The 15,704-nt window shown below is 43.4% G+C and overlaps 1 protein-coding gene across 1 annotated transcript in view; it reads right to left on the bottom strand.

Annotated features, from left to right (window-relative positions):
- The window catches only part of otog (otogelin), a 49,362-nt gene extending 33,881 nt beyond the window's left edge, over positions 1–15,481 (bottom strand). Inside the window, exons 1-17 of the mRNA XM_086192507.1 lie at positions 15,391–15,481; positions 14,802–14,959; positions 13,101–13,222; positions 12,653–12,861; positions 12,429–12,559; positions 12,005–12,111; positions 11,225–11,334; positions 10,692–10,817; positions 10,346–10,454; positions 10,032–10,078; positions 9,196–9,341; positions 6,256–6,388; positions 4,904–5,081; positions 3,680–3,804; positions 2,455–2,667; positions 1,562–1,727; positions 698–772 (exon numbers count right to left, since the gene is read on the bottom strand). Coding sequence (XP_086048633.1) covers positions 698–772; positions 1,562–1,727; positions 2,455–2,667; positions 3,680–3,804; positions 4,904–5,081; positions 6,256–6,388; positions 9,196–9,341; positions 10,032–10,078; positions 10,346–10,454; positions 10,692–10,817; positions 11,225–11,334; positions 12,005–12,111; positions 12,429–12,559; positions 12,653–12,861; positions 13,101–13,222; positions 14,802–14,959; positions 15,391–15,481 — 2,246 coding nt within the window. The remainder of the gene's footprint in view (positions 1–697; positions 773–1,561; positions 1,728–2,454; positions 2,668–3,679; positions 3,805–4,903; positions 5,082–6,255; positions 6,389–9,195; positions 9,342–10,031; positions 10,079–10,345; positions 10,455–10,691; positions 10,818–11,224; positions 11,335–12,004; positions 12,112–12,428; positions 12,560–12,652; positions 12,862–13,100; positions 13,223–14,801; positions 14,960–15,390) is intronic.
- Positions 15,482–15,704: the final 223 nt, after the last annotated feature.

The following is a 15,704-nucleotide window of genomic DNA, read 5'->3' as shown; positions in this document are numbered from 1 at the left end:
TTTGAGGGCCCACATCCATTAGGACCCTGGGCACTGAGTCCCACCTTTCCCCACTACTACTCCACTTTTATGGAACAGTGCTAATGCACCACAAATTTAGCAAACCATTATAGGAACACCGTTTGGATTGATGTGATATGATTTGCAACATGTGAGAGAATGATAATTTTCATGTCCTTGTTCTCATTTTCAGTGAAAAGCCTATTAAAATGACAACAGTGTCATTTTTGTGAGAATCTGTGTAAGATGCACTATTTAATTCTTTTTTTTTTTAAATTTGACCCACAATCCTTCTTTAACAATAATAGTAGTAGCCAATTTTAAAGGATAATTATTACAAACTGACTGACTGTCAAAACAGATACATATGAAAATGGTAAAAGTTAAAGTATCTCACTGTTTTCATAAATCTAAAGAAAAGACAACTGGATGAAGCCAGGTTCCCTAAGTCTTACTTTTAACAAAGTACGTACTATATGCCTATATTACATTTTATGCAAAAAGATAAACTGCTGTTTTTTTGGAACAAGTCACTCTTTCTTTCTGCCCAAAGGCCCTTAAGTAATAGGAAAATGCCCTTAATCCATGTTATTGAGTAAAATTATAGATAAAGACACGCAAAAGTGAAATGTTAAGAGGAGATGCAAGGGTGTTTTCAGGACGAAGAGGAGGGCAGAGATGGAGAGGAGGATCTTACTGAACACCTGCGGATGTCATGATCACATCTCCGGGTTCATAATCTGCCCCGAGGAAACTGCAGGGACACTCGCTCCTGCAGAAACAAAAACACACGAGACAAACTCAGATTAACGATGCAAGTATGATAATAATTAGAGGATGCCTAAATGGCTTCAATCACAAGCTGTTGTTTCAGAGTGGGTCTCAAACTGGGGTCAAACAGATGATTACAGGTGAGATCTTTAGCAGGTATTTAGCTTTATATAATCATAAATGTAGATCTCTGCTGTGTTCCTGCTGGACCTGAAAGACTTGTAACATATAGGCCAGCGCCACACATCGGCCTCTGTACTACAAATTCTTTCTCACTGGTTATCAGGTATCTGTGTCGAGTGGGAATGAAAGGGGGGTTTGAAGGAGAATACCTCAGTGTAACCCAATCACATGGTAAGTAAGGCACGGTGCTGCACTATGATGTACAATCCTGGGACATTTAAGAGGAATTAAGCCGTATGTCTTCTAGGGCAGATCAGCCTGAAAGGCAGCACCCAATTACTGAGGTCCTCTGGCTCTACCACTTCACCAGGAGAGATGCAAGGCTTTCCACTTAAAGGCTGACCTAACCTGCTGAGCAGATACAAATATCACTTTGAGAGGATTTGTGTGTTGGAGAGGCTCCAGCTGTTCAATGCTTCACAAGCTTCTACAGCACAGCAGCAGGTAGAGCTGGAGCTGCACAGTGACGACATGTTTAGCATCAAATATATGTTTGTCTGTGTAGAGGAATTCTATGTAATGAAAGAATTTGTCAGATACAAGAAACAGGCTGGAGCCTCAGGGATTTTTACATTACTGAGGACTCCGCCCCCTCAGCCTGCCTTACCTGTGCACACAGGCGCGTGTCCGGTGGTTGTAGAAGGATCCCTGAGGGCAGACACAGCCCTCCTCACACTCCTCGCCACAGTGCTGCGGGATGGAGATGGCGGAGCAACGGCGTTGGCAGGACGACACGCAGACGCCGTACTGCATGGTGGCAGGACAGGTGATTGCTGCAGCGTCAGAGTGTAAGACAGTGTTAACACACAAACCTGCACTGCTCAAATATGCTGATCAGTGACTCTATTACTCAACATGGCAGGAAGTTTACACATCCTGATTATGCTATACAATAGACTACTACAACATAAATCACTTGTTCTAATTTCACAGCCCATTTACAAGCCCAGTAAGTAGAATTTAGTGGAGTCCATTGGCAGGAATGGAATATAAGCCTCATAATCATAGTTTCATTACTGTACAATCAAGAATCCTGCTTATTTAATGTTACGACTGCAGACAAGCACTGTCCTGCACTGGACTCAAACTCATGACCATGGCATGGGAGGTTGATGTGTTAGCATGAAGGCTAAAACGTGCATGCCTGACGCTCAAACGCTAGTGCAGTAATTGTCAGTTAGACTGTGATTGCTGGTCACAATCTACAGTTCACACTCTATACTGGAAGACAATAATTTTACACTCTGGTCCTTTAAAGTCCTCACCAGTTTAAGCAATAAAACTGTTCCTCAAATGGAACAACATCTCACACACCACCCTACTAATACAAATATGTGAAAACTAGACCGGATTATGTGCTGTTGGAACGACATGCTCAGGAACGCGGCGCCATCTCACAACCCTGCTTTGAAATGGTTTGTGACTCTGGCAGCACACTAACCTACTTGTCCTGAAGACAAAATGATTAAGTGATATTAGGTGAATGTGCAGATTACCCACCACAGTCATGTACATGTGACCGAAAGTCAACAATGATGGAGAATCTGCGGCAGTGGCGGGCGTAGTGGGCCAGTGCAGAACAGAGGCAGGGGGCACCACACTTGCAGGTATCTGAGCGACACTGCTGATGGAACGGTGTTGGACTGAGGTACTCGTGACAGGCAGAGAACAGACCCTGGTTCAGCACGTCACACATCTCTGAGGCGTAGGCCACTGAGCAGGAAGAAGAAGGCAGACGTCAGGTTTAAATCCTCAACATCCATCCAGCTGATTCTAATTCTTCATGAACATTCATGTGACTGCAGCTGCATCACACAGGAAGTTGATGAAAGCAAGTTACAAAGTAATACAATGTCAAGGAGCTGCAGTTCCATGATCAGCGTCAAAATTTTTTTTGCTTCAAAGTGGTCTCACTTTATTGTTGGAAAGACTAAAAAGAATGGATTTGGAATCAAATCTGATGTATTTTCTGTGTATCTGTTGTATCATAAAATTTGTAGTAGCTGCAGATAATTGTATTAGTGTATAGGGTATTTTTTATTGTAAACATTTGATCAAATGTTTCAGAGGTGACACGCATCACAGAACCAATCATCATTATCCGAATACTTGGATGAGCATGTTGCAAGCCATCGAACAAGATAAAAAGTAATTAGGAGTCATTTTAATAGACGTTAACACTGACAGCAGATGGAACGGGTCAAATCTGGGTAATTAATATTCATGCACTGGAGTTGAGGTACTCCAAATGAACAACTATCAGTAATGAGGCTTAGGAGCGAAAGCAACGTAGGTTTTGTCCACATGTTGCATTTGTTTCTGATGAACACTGCAAAAGGTTCATTTCCTATAATAAAGCAAATTGCAGTTGAAGGCATCTCGTGTTACCTTGAATAACCCAGAGCCAACTGCAGGTAGCAGGCTGGTTTTGCTAGCAAACACCAACCAATCACTCTTGGCCTCCTGTATATTTTCATTCAATTTCAAATATGTTATTGGGTGAAATAAACTTTATAAATGCAGTATGTATTGCACTTTTTTTCTGCTATTAACACAAAATGAAAAAAAATTGAGATAAAAGTTCCTCGGAATAATTTCAATTCCCAGCAACGCCACCACCTGCCACACCAGTATAAAACAGCATTGTGAGCTTCTTCTTGTCCACCAGCATTCGATCAGATAGGAGCTGGCAGAGTAGAAAACAGAAGTGGCAGGAGAAACTGACCGGCCTGCTGGTGAGTGTCACAGGGGTCAAGCTGGGGAGGGGCCAGGCTGGGAGAGCATGCTGACGGGACCCTCCAAGCGTTTCCAAACAGGTGAGGGGTGCTTTCTATCATTCCGGATGGAGACCTGAGGGAGGGCAACAGCGCATCACATTTACAAAAGCCGTTTATTGTTTACTTAGATGCATCACAAAAGCGCTTTTCGTTCCCTTCTGAGAAACTGGTGAAAAAGTTGTCCTCATCTATGCACGTGCACTTCCTTTAGCAAACCAGATGTACTTATTTTTGTGGCATACCAACAAAATTACCGTTTGAAAAAGTGTAACGCTAACCCTTGCTGTATCCAAAACATAACTACCTTCCGGTGTTGCAAGATAAATGAACCAATTAACAAGGTAAATTAACCCATTATGGCAAGATAAGCTTTGTCATTTCAAAGCAAGGAGATTACCAGCCCTGAGATGATGGCATAAAAATGTGAGCACAGCCCTTGTTAGCTTCCATACAGAGCAGGTCAATCATAAGAACTGCTCTTGCATGCACAATGGTTTCAGGATTATCCAAAATCCATGTTGTTTAACTGACACTCATCCTGAGGAGGGTGCATGTGAAATTTGTCTGATGAAGCTCGCAGGTCAACCGAACTGCCACACTTTGATACAGGTAGCGGGTTAAAACCTGAATTACATCCGATTCTCACATTCTAACTTCCTGTTCGTGTTTGGCAGGTAAATATCCACGTTTTAATGAATAACCGTACAACATTTGTGTAAATCTTAATCTACATAAATTCAAGGCAAGTAAAACCAAAATGTCAAAAGCTTTAATTGTATATAAGTCTCAGTTTAGCAGTGCAGTTTCAACAAGTCACTTCAGGCCAGGTGAGGTCTTTCTAACAATGTTGACGACTTCATTTGCTAACAGTATGTCCACTTACAGCTGTTGGACAACATCCGCCCTTTGTGACTAGCCATTACTATACAGAATAGTGAAGCCCCTTTTCCACTAACAGTGAATTCCTTGTTGAAGTGGCGTGTCCAGTTGGGTGCTCATCTGTCTCGTCTAAAAGAGCTGATCACAGAACCAGGCTTTTGATGCCAAGCCACCCGACGAGTGTGTATTTCAGAGAGAGAGTGAGGGAGAAATCACCACCTCCTTTTAGTATTGGAGGGTGGAGCTCATAAAAACTGTTTAAGGTGTCAAAGGTCAGCTTGAACAACACTTACAGGAAGTCGTCTTGAATGTTTCCGTTGAAGGTGCCACACAGACCCACTGTGTTGTCCTTCCACATCTCGTCAGCCTGCAGGTAGAGACGGAACTCCTTCCAGCTGAACTGCAGACGCATGCCGAACACCGTCTTCACCTGCAGGAACATGGATGAGAGCTCCTGGATGTGGAAGGTGTCTGCAAAAGATGGACAAACATCAAACATCTGCATCACGGACATCAACCTTCATCAGGCACAACCATGTCATCCGCATACGCACTGATCTGTACATGTGAAACTGAACATTGAACGGTTTGTGTCTCCAATCTCCAGTGAAGCTCATGGAAAAGTCTCAACATCTGAGGACAATGAAACTAACTGAGATGTGTTTTACACATTCATTTTTACAGTTTAAGTACAGATTATATTTGTTAGCAATCGTCTTAACTATCCTGAGGTGTCCTCAAATTGCAGTGATATTGTCCAATCAATAGTCAGAAAAAACAGAAATACTGCATTGTAATTGCATGGCTGACACAGTGACCTTGACCTGGAACCACCAAAGTCTTTTGGTTCCGTTCCCAAATTCCTGTGGATTTATGTGCCAAAAAACAAATCAGAACGTCATGATTTATTCACACTGCAATCGTTTCTGTGTTGCAGCCACGTGATTTTAAAAGATTACATGCCACCACCGTCATCACTTCATGTCAATGCGGAAAGGTCACTCATCGGGGATCTTCCCTCTGACCCTCAGGAGGCTGATTTAGACTCCCATGATTAAAATTACTGATATGAATGTCAGAACCATAAATATACCATTTTGCACTGGATGAGAAGACAAGAAGAAAACTGAGAGAAGCACATCAACCTATATGACAAGTTAAGTTTGGAGAATTTCTTTTTGCTAATTGATGCATCTACACTTGAATTTTTCACTTTGTATTTGTTTTGTTTTGTTTTGCTAAGACATCCCTTCACACACCAGTGGAAAACTGTACAAAGTTCTGGCTTTGCTCCAACAAGAAAATAGATACTGACTTGCTTTAAGTGGTCGTCTTGTTTTGACTCCTTGTGCTACAAAATATCTGATCATTCTCACACAGTTCGAAACAAAATACACAAAAGATCATCTCAATAAAGCGGGTGCCACAATGATGAAAACACTGGCGTGAAAAAGGAGCAATACTCTGAGGGGAAGTATTTTGTGCTAAACAATGTAAGTGCTAACCCAGAAAAGTATTGGGAAAATGCTTCCTCAATGGATCAGCTGTCATTCAATCCGTCTCTGAAATGACCTGCTGAGGGCTGAAAGGGGCTGAGTGGTGGATGTGAACAATGTTGGAAAGCGATAAAAGATGGTGAGGTTACCATCAGAGTAGGGCAGGGAGATGCGGTACTGTCCAGCCATGAAGACCTCTCCGACGTGACTCAGTGTAATCTCTGTTCTTGGATCCTCGTCAATAACCAGGTTAACTGATTGGATGCAAGCCCCGTCCAAATTCTGCAATTGAAACAAGATGGCTCCATAAAACAGCTCGGCATTTTCCCAAACTGCAGCACTTTAGACATGAAGCAACACTCATATACTGAGAGGGACGTTCTGGGGACAAAGCAAGGACAGCAGGAGGAGTTGGGGGTCACATACTCAATTCTACACTGCAGTGATGCTAAAAGATCTTAATTCTTTACCCAAAAAAAGAGTAGTGGCCCCTGGAGGCTGCAATGTGCATTACACTCAACAAAATCATTTCACTGCAATGAAGAACAATAATGATTTCATGTCAACAATTCTGTCAGACGGTGGCACGATGGTGCAGTGGTCAGCACTGTCCCCTCACAGTAAGAAGGTTCTGGGTTCGAGTCCCAGCTCCATCACAGGATCTTTCTGTGTGAGTCTCCATGTTCTCCCTGTTCCTGTGTGGGTTCTCTCTGGTACTCCAGCTTCCTCCCACAGTCCAAAGACATCAAGAGGGGACGAGGCTGATTGATACTCTAAATTGACTGTAGGTGTGACTGTGAGTGTGAATGGTTGTCTGTCTCTATGTGTTGGTCCTGTGATGGACAGGTGACCTGTCCAGGGTGAACCCCACCTCTCACCTGAAAGCTGCTGGGATAGGATCCTGCCCCCCGTGACCTTTAATAAGAGGAATAAGCGGAAGACAATGGATGGATGGATGGAATTCTGTCAGACAACCGCTGACAGCTTTGTCTTGAGTGTGGCGCCAGAGCTTTGGCCACCTTCTCCTTCACAATAAAAGCATTCATTCTGGAGGGCATGAATGTGTTCAGCAAATTAAATGTTTATCTCCATATTTACATTTTTACATTGAAATTTTGTCTGAAAGTAGCGGTAGAAAAGATACAAAGGGGTCAAAAAGGTTCATCATGGAGAACCATAAATGAGACTGGAGCCAATCACTAGAGGTTAGGAAAATACCACAACTTATCACCTGGAAAGATGACAATGATTCTAGAGGAACAAGTTAAAGAAAAACTGACAAAAAGCAACGTAATGAAACTATGTGGCTGGTGTGTTTGAGAAAGGGTGGGTGATGCCAAACTACTACTAAATTGAAGAAAAGATGCCGTACGAATGTGTTTCTACAAGAAGTCTGATGTTAGGATATTTATCTTGTCATTTCTTGCTGTCCCGCCAATACCCGCGGTATTTGTACAGATGAAAATTAAATGTGGCTGAAATTTGGTATGTATATGTAAGTAAATGAACGTATCAAAATGTCCAGCAGGCACTGACGACACTGATATTTGGTTCAAGGTAGTTTGTGAGGTCAGGTGAAATTCAGTGTCATGACGTCTACCGTGGACATCAATTTGATGTCAAATACCAACGACAGCTGATGTTGGTATTTGTGTTGTTCGCCAACAAACAACAACATCTTCTTCACATCTTCCAAACATTCACTCACATTCCAGCAAATCCTGGTATCCCAGCAACAATGAAGCACTCTGCATGTACAACGATGCAATGTAACAGCATCTACATTAATCTGACAGTGCATCATACTGAATAGGAACACAATATATTTTGCCTATGATTTTTTTCTGCAAAAAATAATAAAACACAGTCACCAGAGTTTCAGTTAAACCATTCAAATGCACTGTGATTCCTAAAAAGAGGAAGCCTTCACGTCGCTGACAGTAAGCGATCTGCCTCTATGAATTGTCTCATTCATAAGTGGCAGAGCCCCTTAGCTGAAAGGTTTTAGCACCCACCTGCCCCCTCCCCTCCTCTATCTAATCTTCCCATCATTCACCTCCAGTTTACACAGAACGGTCTCTCTGTCCAAGCCCCCCCCCCCACTCACCCCATCCACCCCACCACTGCCTCTCTTCACCTCCCTTTTCACTACAAAGCTGTCCGCAGCTCTGTCAGTCAGCCCCGATAAGCTAATCCTGTTCAGTTGGCTGTTAGAGGTCTCAGGCCTCTGCGCTGATGAGTGGGACATCTTATATCTCACCTTCTCCCCTCCATCCTCACCCCCCCTCCCCCACCCTCAGACTGCTGGGAAATCAGGAGCTTAGAGAGTGGAGGGAGAAAGGCTCTCAGTCTTTGGTCTTTTTTCATGTTCATTATCTGAACATGGCTGATCCAGACGTGTCCTACTGGCTTTCATTCATTCATTCTCAGTCTCAGACTCTTCAACAAAAATAACCAGGATTCAACAGGGATTATTGAGCACTTAACTCATGATATGATCTACATGACAGACACAAAGTAGGAACCTGTGATGCAGTTGAGCAGAACAAATTGATGGCAGAGGCTAGAGGGCAGTAGAAAGTGCCAGAGATTAACACACCTTTACTAGCAAGCCCCAAAACTATAAAGACTTGATGAGATATTGAGAAAAAGAATCTAAACCCAACGGGAGATATAATATTTTAATATAGATTAAAACTGAAGGCGGCACGGTGGTGCAGTGCTCAGCACTGTCTCCTCACATCAAGAAGGTTCCTGGTTCCAGTCCCGGCTCCATCACAGGATCTTTCTGTGTGAGTCTGCATGTTCTCCCTGTTCCTGTGTGGGTTCTCTCTGGTACTCCAGCTTCCTCCCACAGTCCAAAGACATCAAGAGAGGACGAGGCTGATTGATACTCTAAATTGACCGTAGGTGTGACTGTGAGTGTGAATGGTTGTCTGTCTCTATGTGTTGGTCCTGTGATGGACTGGTGACCAGTCCAGGGTGAACCCCGCCTCTCACCTGAAGGCTGCTGGGATAGGCTCCACCCCCCCATGACCCTTAACAGGATAAGTGGTAGAAAATGGATGGATGGATTTAAATTGACTCACAGCTCCACAAGGGGCGTTCTGGATGGTGACTGTGAACCTCCCTGAGTTGCGACTCTTGGCGAGGACATACTGACACGTTGCAGGGAAGGTGTAGAGCCGCCCATCGAATGATTGGAAATTCATATCACCAGTAACAGAGCATTCACCTGTAGAGGGATAAGACAAGCTTTCCATCAATTAACCAAGAATGATATGTACAGTAGAACCTGGTAAAACACAAGCATATGAAACAGTAACTCAGTTCCTGTTAAAAAGCTGTAAAGCCTTTATGTTTTTTGATGCATTATTTTAAATAATGTTGGAGTTGCTCATCAGCCTTCCATTCTTGTCTTTCTTACTTAACTACGCAGATTCTAGTTTCCTTGCGGTATGTCTTTGCTCCCTGAGTTTCGAAATCCTTGTCCCTTACATAGTCAAGTCAAATAAAGCCTACAGTGACAAGTCAGGAATTTCTCTCAATTTAAATGAAAGCATCTACAAAATGCTCTTTTTTTTCAGGGGAAGTGGAAGACCTCAGGAGGAGCACCAGAGGAGAGACTCAGCTTCCAGGAGCGCTACATGTTTTGTGGACAGAATAGGTTCAGAACAGCAGAATGACGTGACCAGAACACACACCCAATGTCTGCGCAGACACCCACCCAACCACGAGGTGACCCAGCCCCCCACCCATCCTACCTGCCACGGTGGTAGGCAGCTGCACTATATGAGTGTCATAACTGAAGGTATTTATTTTTGTCTTTTTTACATCTGAACAAACAGCTGTAAATAACTGAATATCTTTGAGTGTTTTGAAGTTTGACGACCAAATTATCCACCTGGAGGGGAAGGAGACAAACCTGGGCAGCTGTAGTCAGTGCAGTTCCACACGCCGCCCACGCATGTGCTGGAACAGAAAGCAGAGACGTCAGCAGGTGACTGAGAACACAATCCGCTGAAGCAGCTGCTCACATCTGAGAAGATGAAGAGGTCAGCGGGACAATATCAAGACTTCGCACATGATGGAGACTTGGAAAGATCTCATCTGGAAACTCACTGAAGGGAGTGAAAGCAAGGGATTATGGGAAATGAGAGGAGTCAGGTTGTCAGAGACATCTTATTACATCTTATTAAACTGACTTCGGAAGCAACAGAGAGGTCAAATGCTGCTCACCAGTTGTTGCACTCCTCCTGCAGCATTTGTCCAGATGGGTAAAACATACCGTGGTACTCACAGGGGCAGTCGGATGGTGTTACACAGATGCCGTCCTCATAAATCAAACCTGAGGAGAGCCCACAGCTTGATGCTTGCAAACGTCAGAATATAATTAAGTTTTGATTCATTTGACTTTCTTGTTCAGATGTCAGTAGAAGATGTATGAGATCCAGCAGAAGGGCTAGGAACAAGTATAGGAATGTAAGGCTGTTTAAGATGTTGCCAAGTATGCAGAAAGTTTTTTTTTGTCAGGTAATTAGACCCAACAAAAGATGGAAGCTGCAGAAGCTGCTGACAACCTCACCATCAGGACAGTAACATCCATCCAGGCAGGCCAGCTTGCTGTCGATACACGTCCGCTCCGTGTTGCAGGATGCTGGGCAACAGCTGATGCATTCCATGTACTGCAGACCTGAGGGACACTGCTTCGCTGGTTCCAGAAATCAAACAAGGGCACAGATGTCAAAAACACAAAATGTTTCCATGCAGCAGACAAATCAGTGGACAACAAGGCACCTCCAGTGTCTGAGGGGTGTGATGGGACTGACAGCAAAAACCTGTATTCCGTTGTTTTCAAAATGCAGAATAAACACAAGAAAGAAGAAGAAAAATGTACTTAACATGACGGAAAAACAGGAACATTTTTCACCCTGACAATCACCTGCATTGATTTACAGACACTAGCCTGGAAGTTGCTGGTCGATTTTAATTATAGACATGGATTTTTGTTTCCTTTGTTGATAAGACTGCTTAGCAATAATTAATCTCTGGTCTTGGACTGACAACATGCTTCTTTCTGGCCTCTGTTGTAAAACCCCTGGCTAAGTGGAAGCATACCACACTCAGGAATGCGGTGCCTCCAGTCATGCAGTGGGTGGTCAGCGTGGGCGCAGGCACGGGCGTATTCACTGAACACCTGGCACACCACATCGCCACTGGGACCCGACCTTCAATAAGAGGAACAAAGAGAGATGGAGTGTTTGAGAGGAGCTGTGGCCACAGAGCACACTTGAGGGATCTGACTCTGAAGCTCAAACACTCGAACTACCAGCAGCCTCCGTCCGTCCATCATGGTGGAGCTCTGTAGATCTCGGTGGGCTCTATCATTCTCCGCCTTTCATGTTTGAGTTCCTTCATTTCTGGACAATTGTCCTGATTTATCTGGTCACTACTTCAAATCCCTCTGAAGAGTTGTTAGAGACAGCCAGGGCTTATGTGTGCTACTCACAGGAGGAGAGTGTGTTGGTGACGGTGGACAGTGTTAAATTAATATGCTAAAATCAAACACCAAGAAGCAAGCGGCTGTGTAAACATTTCTATGAGATATTCAACAATAATTTTGTCCAAAAAAAAGCCATCAGAATTGGGTGCTGTCGTTCAACAAACACTAAACATACTAAATACTGTCGACTCTGTTTTGTAAATGTTCCAAAGACAATAAGAGCATTGAAATAGAAGCCTGGCTGGTTTATCTGTCTCGGGGTTCTTCAACACAAACTGAAGTTTCATTGACATAATTTGAACGAATCATTTGAGATACATTTGAAAAAAAAAAACAAAAAAAAAACAGCCTCTGTAAATGTGTGTAAAAGTGTATTCCGACATGCAGGCTCTTACGTGCAGAGGTCGTTGGAGCAGCTGGCCATGTAGGACAGCGGGCTGACGAAGTCATGGCAGCTCTGAAAGGGCGGATCCAGCAGCATCATGCACACTTCCTCCACTTTCTAACCACCAAAAAAACACAAACACATTCATTCAAAACATTTAAAGTCATAAAAAATGTATTTTTCTGAAACCCTGTGACCTTTTTTCTTTGTTAATTAGAAATTGCCTGCAAACTCCATGATACCATAAAGTGGCATGAATCTTTTGAGGGGTTTTATGCTGCTGTGAGAACTCCAGTGTTCCCACACAAATAAAATGCATGATCTTCTCATTTAAAATACAAGCAGTAAACTCTCCTGGTCGTGTCACTAATCTGCTTTGCGTTTGAGTTGAGTTTACATAAGAGGGCATCAGACGGTGTGTATCCGAGGCTCACCAGCAGGATGTGAGAATCAACTGCAGAGCAAGGTGAGGAGAAACCAACAGGCACCATGGGACATCGGGCCTGGTGAGGCTCCGCCTCCACCCAGCTGTTCCCAAACATTTCTAACTCATGGGTTAGAACATCTGAGAAAGAGAAACAGCATATAGAGAGATACCTGACACATCTACTTTCCCATATCAACCAAAACGTTGCAAGTAACCGCATCACCATCTCACCAAAGCTGGTCTTCAGGTCATCCTCAACGTCTGCGTTGAAGTTCCCACACAGGCCGCAGGTCCTGCCCACAAACTGGGGGCTGAGTTTGATGTAGACGGAGCCGCTGTGTCCGTCCCAGGCCAAGGTGAAGCCTTGCTGCTGCGTCACCAGCACGTACTGTGAGATCTGCTCCAGCTGCAGGTCGTGGATGTGATGAGGAAGCTGCAAACTGGACACAGGAAATCTACACTGATGCACAACTGATATTCTACCTTTATGTAAAAGGAAAGATGCATAAACCTTTGAAAATGAAGTATCAATGAACTTTTGGAGCAGCTAGTGTGAAAAAGAACAGAGGGCAGTATAAAAATGACTTAAATAACTAAACCTTATTTTAAAAAATATAATCATCCATATCCTTTTTTTTTTTTTTAAATAATCTGTTCTATTTTGTTTTACACTGCTGACCTTTGGCCTTTGAAGGTCACGTTGGTGGCATGCAGCCGGACCTCACCCTCCCATGGAAGGTAGAGGCTGACGGAGCGCTGACAGGTGTAGGGAGCAGAGCTGCACCCTTGGTCATTGTGGACCTGCAAACAGAGAGAGGCACTGTGGTGTCAAAGCATGATTTCATTTATTAGGACATAACTAAAAAAAAAAAAAAAAAGAGTCTGAGTTGTAGGACCCCCACTGGGATTCACTGAGTATAAAACATGGGCTGTACCGTGCTCCTGACCCTTGCAAAGACTTTACTGATGGATTTTATAATGTTACAGTGGAGGTTCATATTAAATGTTGCTAATGTCTTCAAAAAATAAGGTGAATGTATGTAAAACTAATCCCCTTGATCACGCTTTCCTTCTTTTCCTACTTTGTGTCTATTATGCTGACATCATTGCATTGTGGATGTCTCTTTACACTCATCTGTGCCTCTCAGCAGGCTTCGGAAGGTTAGCCAATCAAAAGAAATGAGCTTTTAGCGAGAGGAGACTAAGAGAGACGGGAGGTAAAAATGGCTTGTTTCACAGCAATGACCTGAGGGGCTGTTAGCATGAGGCAGGATGAGAGGATTCTAACCTCAAACAAGGAAGTTGTGCTTTCATCCAACACACACTCATACTGATTTTGTCTGAAATTTTTTGAAGGGGTGAAACAAGGAGGCAGTAGGCAGATCCGTTTAAACAGGACAAAAGACCTCTTTTTTGGTCTCACTGGCTTTGGCGCTCTACAGAGAGCCCTCCTTTACAAAGCTAGAAATTGGTATAATAGGTCGCCTTTGAAAGCTCTACATATTTCCTGAATATTATTGCTTGATTTCAAACCATCAGACTGATTTTCTTTCTCAGTATTTAACGGAGGGAGGCTGGTGTCCACCAAGCAGGTCATGTTTGAGGTGCTGTTAGTCTGTATGCATGATTACTGCACGACAGTAAAGTTTTTGAGGCAGAGGGTTTTGAACAAGAGCAGGAAAGTGATGTTTCTCCTCCTCCTTGCTCTACAGAACAGCCACACATTGCAACCTGCTGGGATGTGACGGCCCTGCTTGTAATTGTAATTAGGGCCCGAGCCTGAAAGTACCGGGGGCCAAAAGTTCACCTTGGTGGAGGTATGCACTTCATGCCATAATATTTTCAGCGTATACTGAGAATCTGATGAAAGATATAAAGGATGAATTTGAAATGAAGAAAACTGTTTAGTCCCAGCTTTGTTTCAAATAAAATCATTTAAAAAAAAACAACTCACACACACACACACACACACACACACACTTTGGCATCTTCACTTCAAGCCTGTTCTATCTTCTATCTCTTTTTTCTCTACAATTATATTTTCACTTCTCTTATTAATTTAGCATTATAATACCTCTGAACTGGGATCTTTTTGAGGTCCCTCTTTCGGCTTTCCCAAACACAGATACTGTATCTGCTCCCTGTTCAGGGGAACAAAGCCCCCATCTGTTGCAGATGCTTTCAAGGCATTGTGGGTAATTGCGGTATTTAATGGTAATTGACTCTAATAACCAGATAGCTTTCACTAATCTTCCAAGCAAATCTTCTCCTCGGGCTGAGCTTGAACCTCGTTCTCAGAAAGAAGAGTGCATCTGGGAGTCCAAACATCCCTCAACTGGACACAGATGTGGACTGGGTAGGCGGGTCCCTCTGAACTCACCTGGACGACGATGCTGGCCTGAGCCGTCTCTTCACAGTCCTTCAGCAGAGTATATGTGCACCGGCCCGGAAAGTAGTAGTAGAGGCCATCAAAGGTTTCAAAGTTGTACTGACCCCATGTCCTGCAGGTCATCTCCCGCTCAAAGCCCGGGTTTGGAACTTAGCAAGTTGAAAACATGATTATCAGAGGGTTTATCATCCGTGAGAGCTGTTTATTAAGGCTGAATAAAATACTTCACCTCATTTTTTAAGAGCATATTATTCCAAATTTACCTTCAGAGCTTCAATGGTTAGTCAATCAATGATTATCAGAATCAATTGATCAATTGTTTGGATCAATTCCAAAATCGAATGTATTGTTCCGTAACATAAGTTCCATTATCCCACCAAATTTAGTCAAAGTCCATCTTCAACTTTTTGAGTTATTCTGCTATTAGACACGCTGGCCCCTGTTACACGAATCAGTTTATTCAATGACTCCTAAGTTTACCTTCCATGAGCTGTCGTGAAATTAGCCCTTGCATGTGTTATTGAATAAATTCTTAAATAAATGCTTTGACTAATAAATCATTCGAAGTTGTGTGCCTTACCAGTCTGACATCTGTGGCCAGTGGCCTGAAACAAGCTGCAGTCACATGACTCGGACTGAACACAGCGGCCTCCATTCAGGCAGGGACGCATACATGGTTCTGAGGGAGCCAGAAAACTAAGAATTAGACTGCTGCTCCTTAACCTCTCCACCTCCTATATCAGTGTTACCTCCTGAAGATCCACCGGCTGAAGCATAGAGGACGCCTGAAGCTCAAACCTTTGTCTTCTGCTCACAAAGTATCCGTTAGCCACCACTAACACATAGTACTAACAGTACTACCTCACTGATTAATACTGACTTTGCAAGTGCCCA

Source organism: Aulostomus chinensis, chromosome 2, assembly GCF_037954235.1.
Source record: "Aulostomus chinensis isolate RoL2024-O1b breed Wild chromosome 2, RoL_Achi_v1.0, whole genome shotgun sequence".
In the NCBI taxonomy this organism is placed as follows: domain Eukaryota; kingdom Metazoa; phylum Chordata; class Actinopteri; order Syngnathiformes; family Aulostomidae; genus Aulostomus; species Aulostomus chinensis.
The sequence above is the reverse complement of the archived record's forward strand: the minus strand, read 5'-3'. Positions and strand labels throughout refer to the sequence as shown.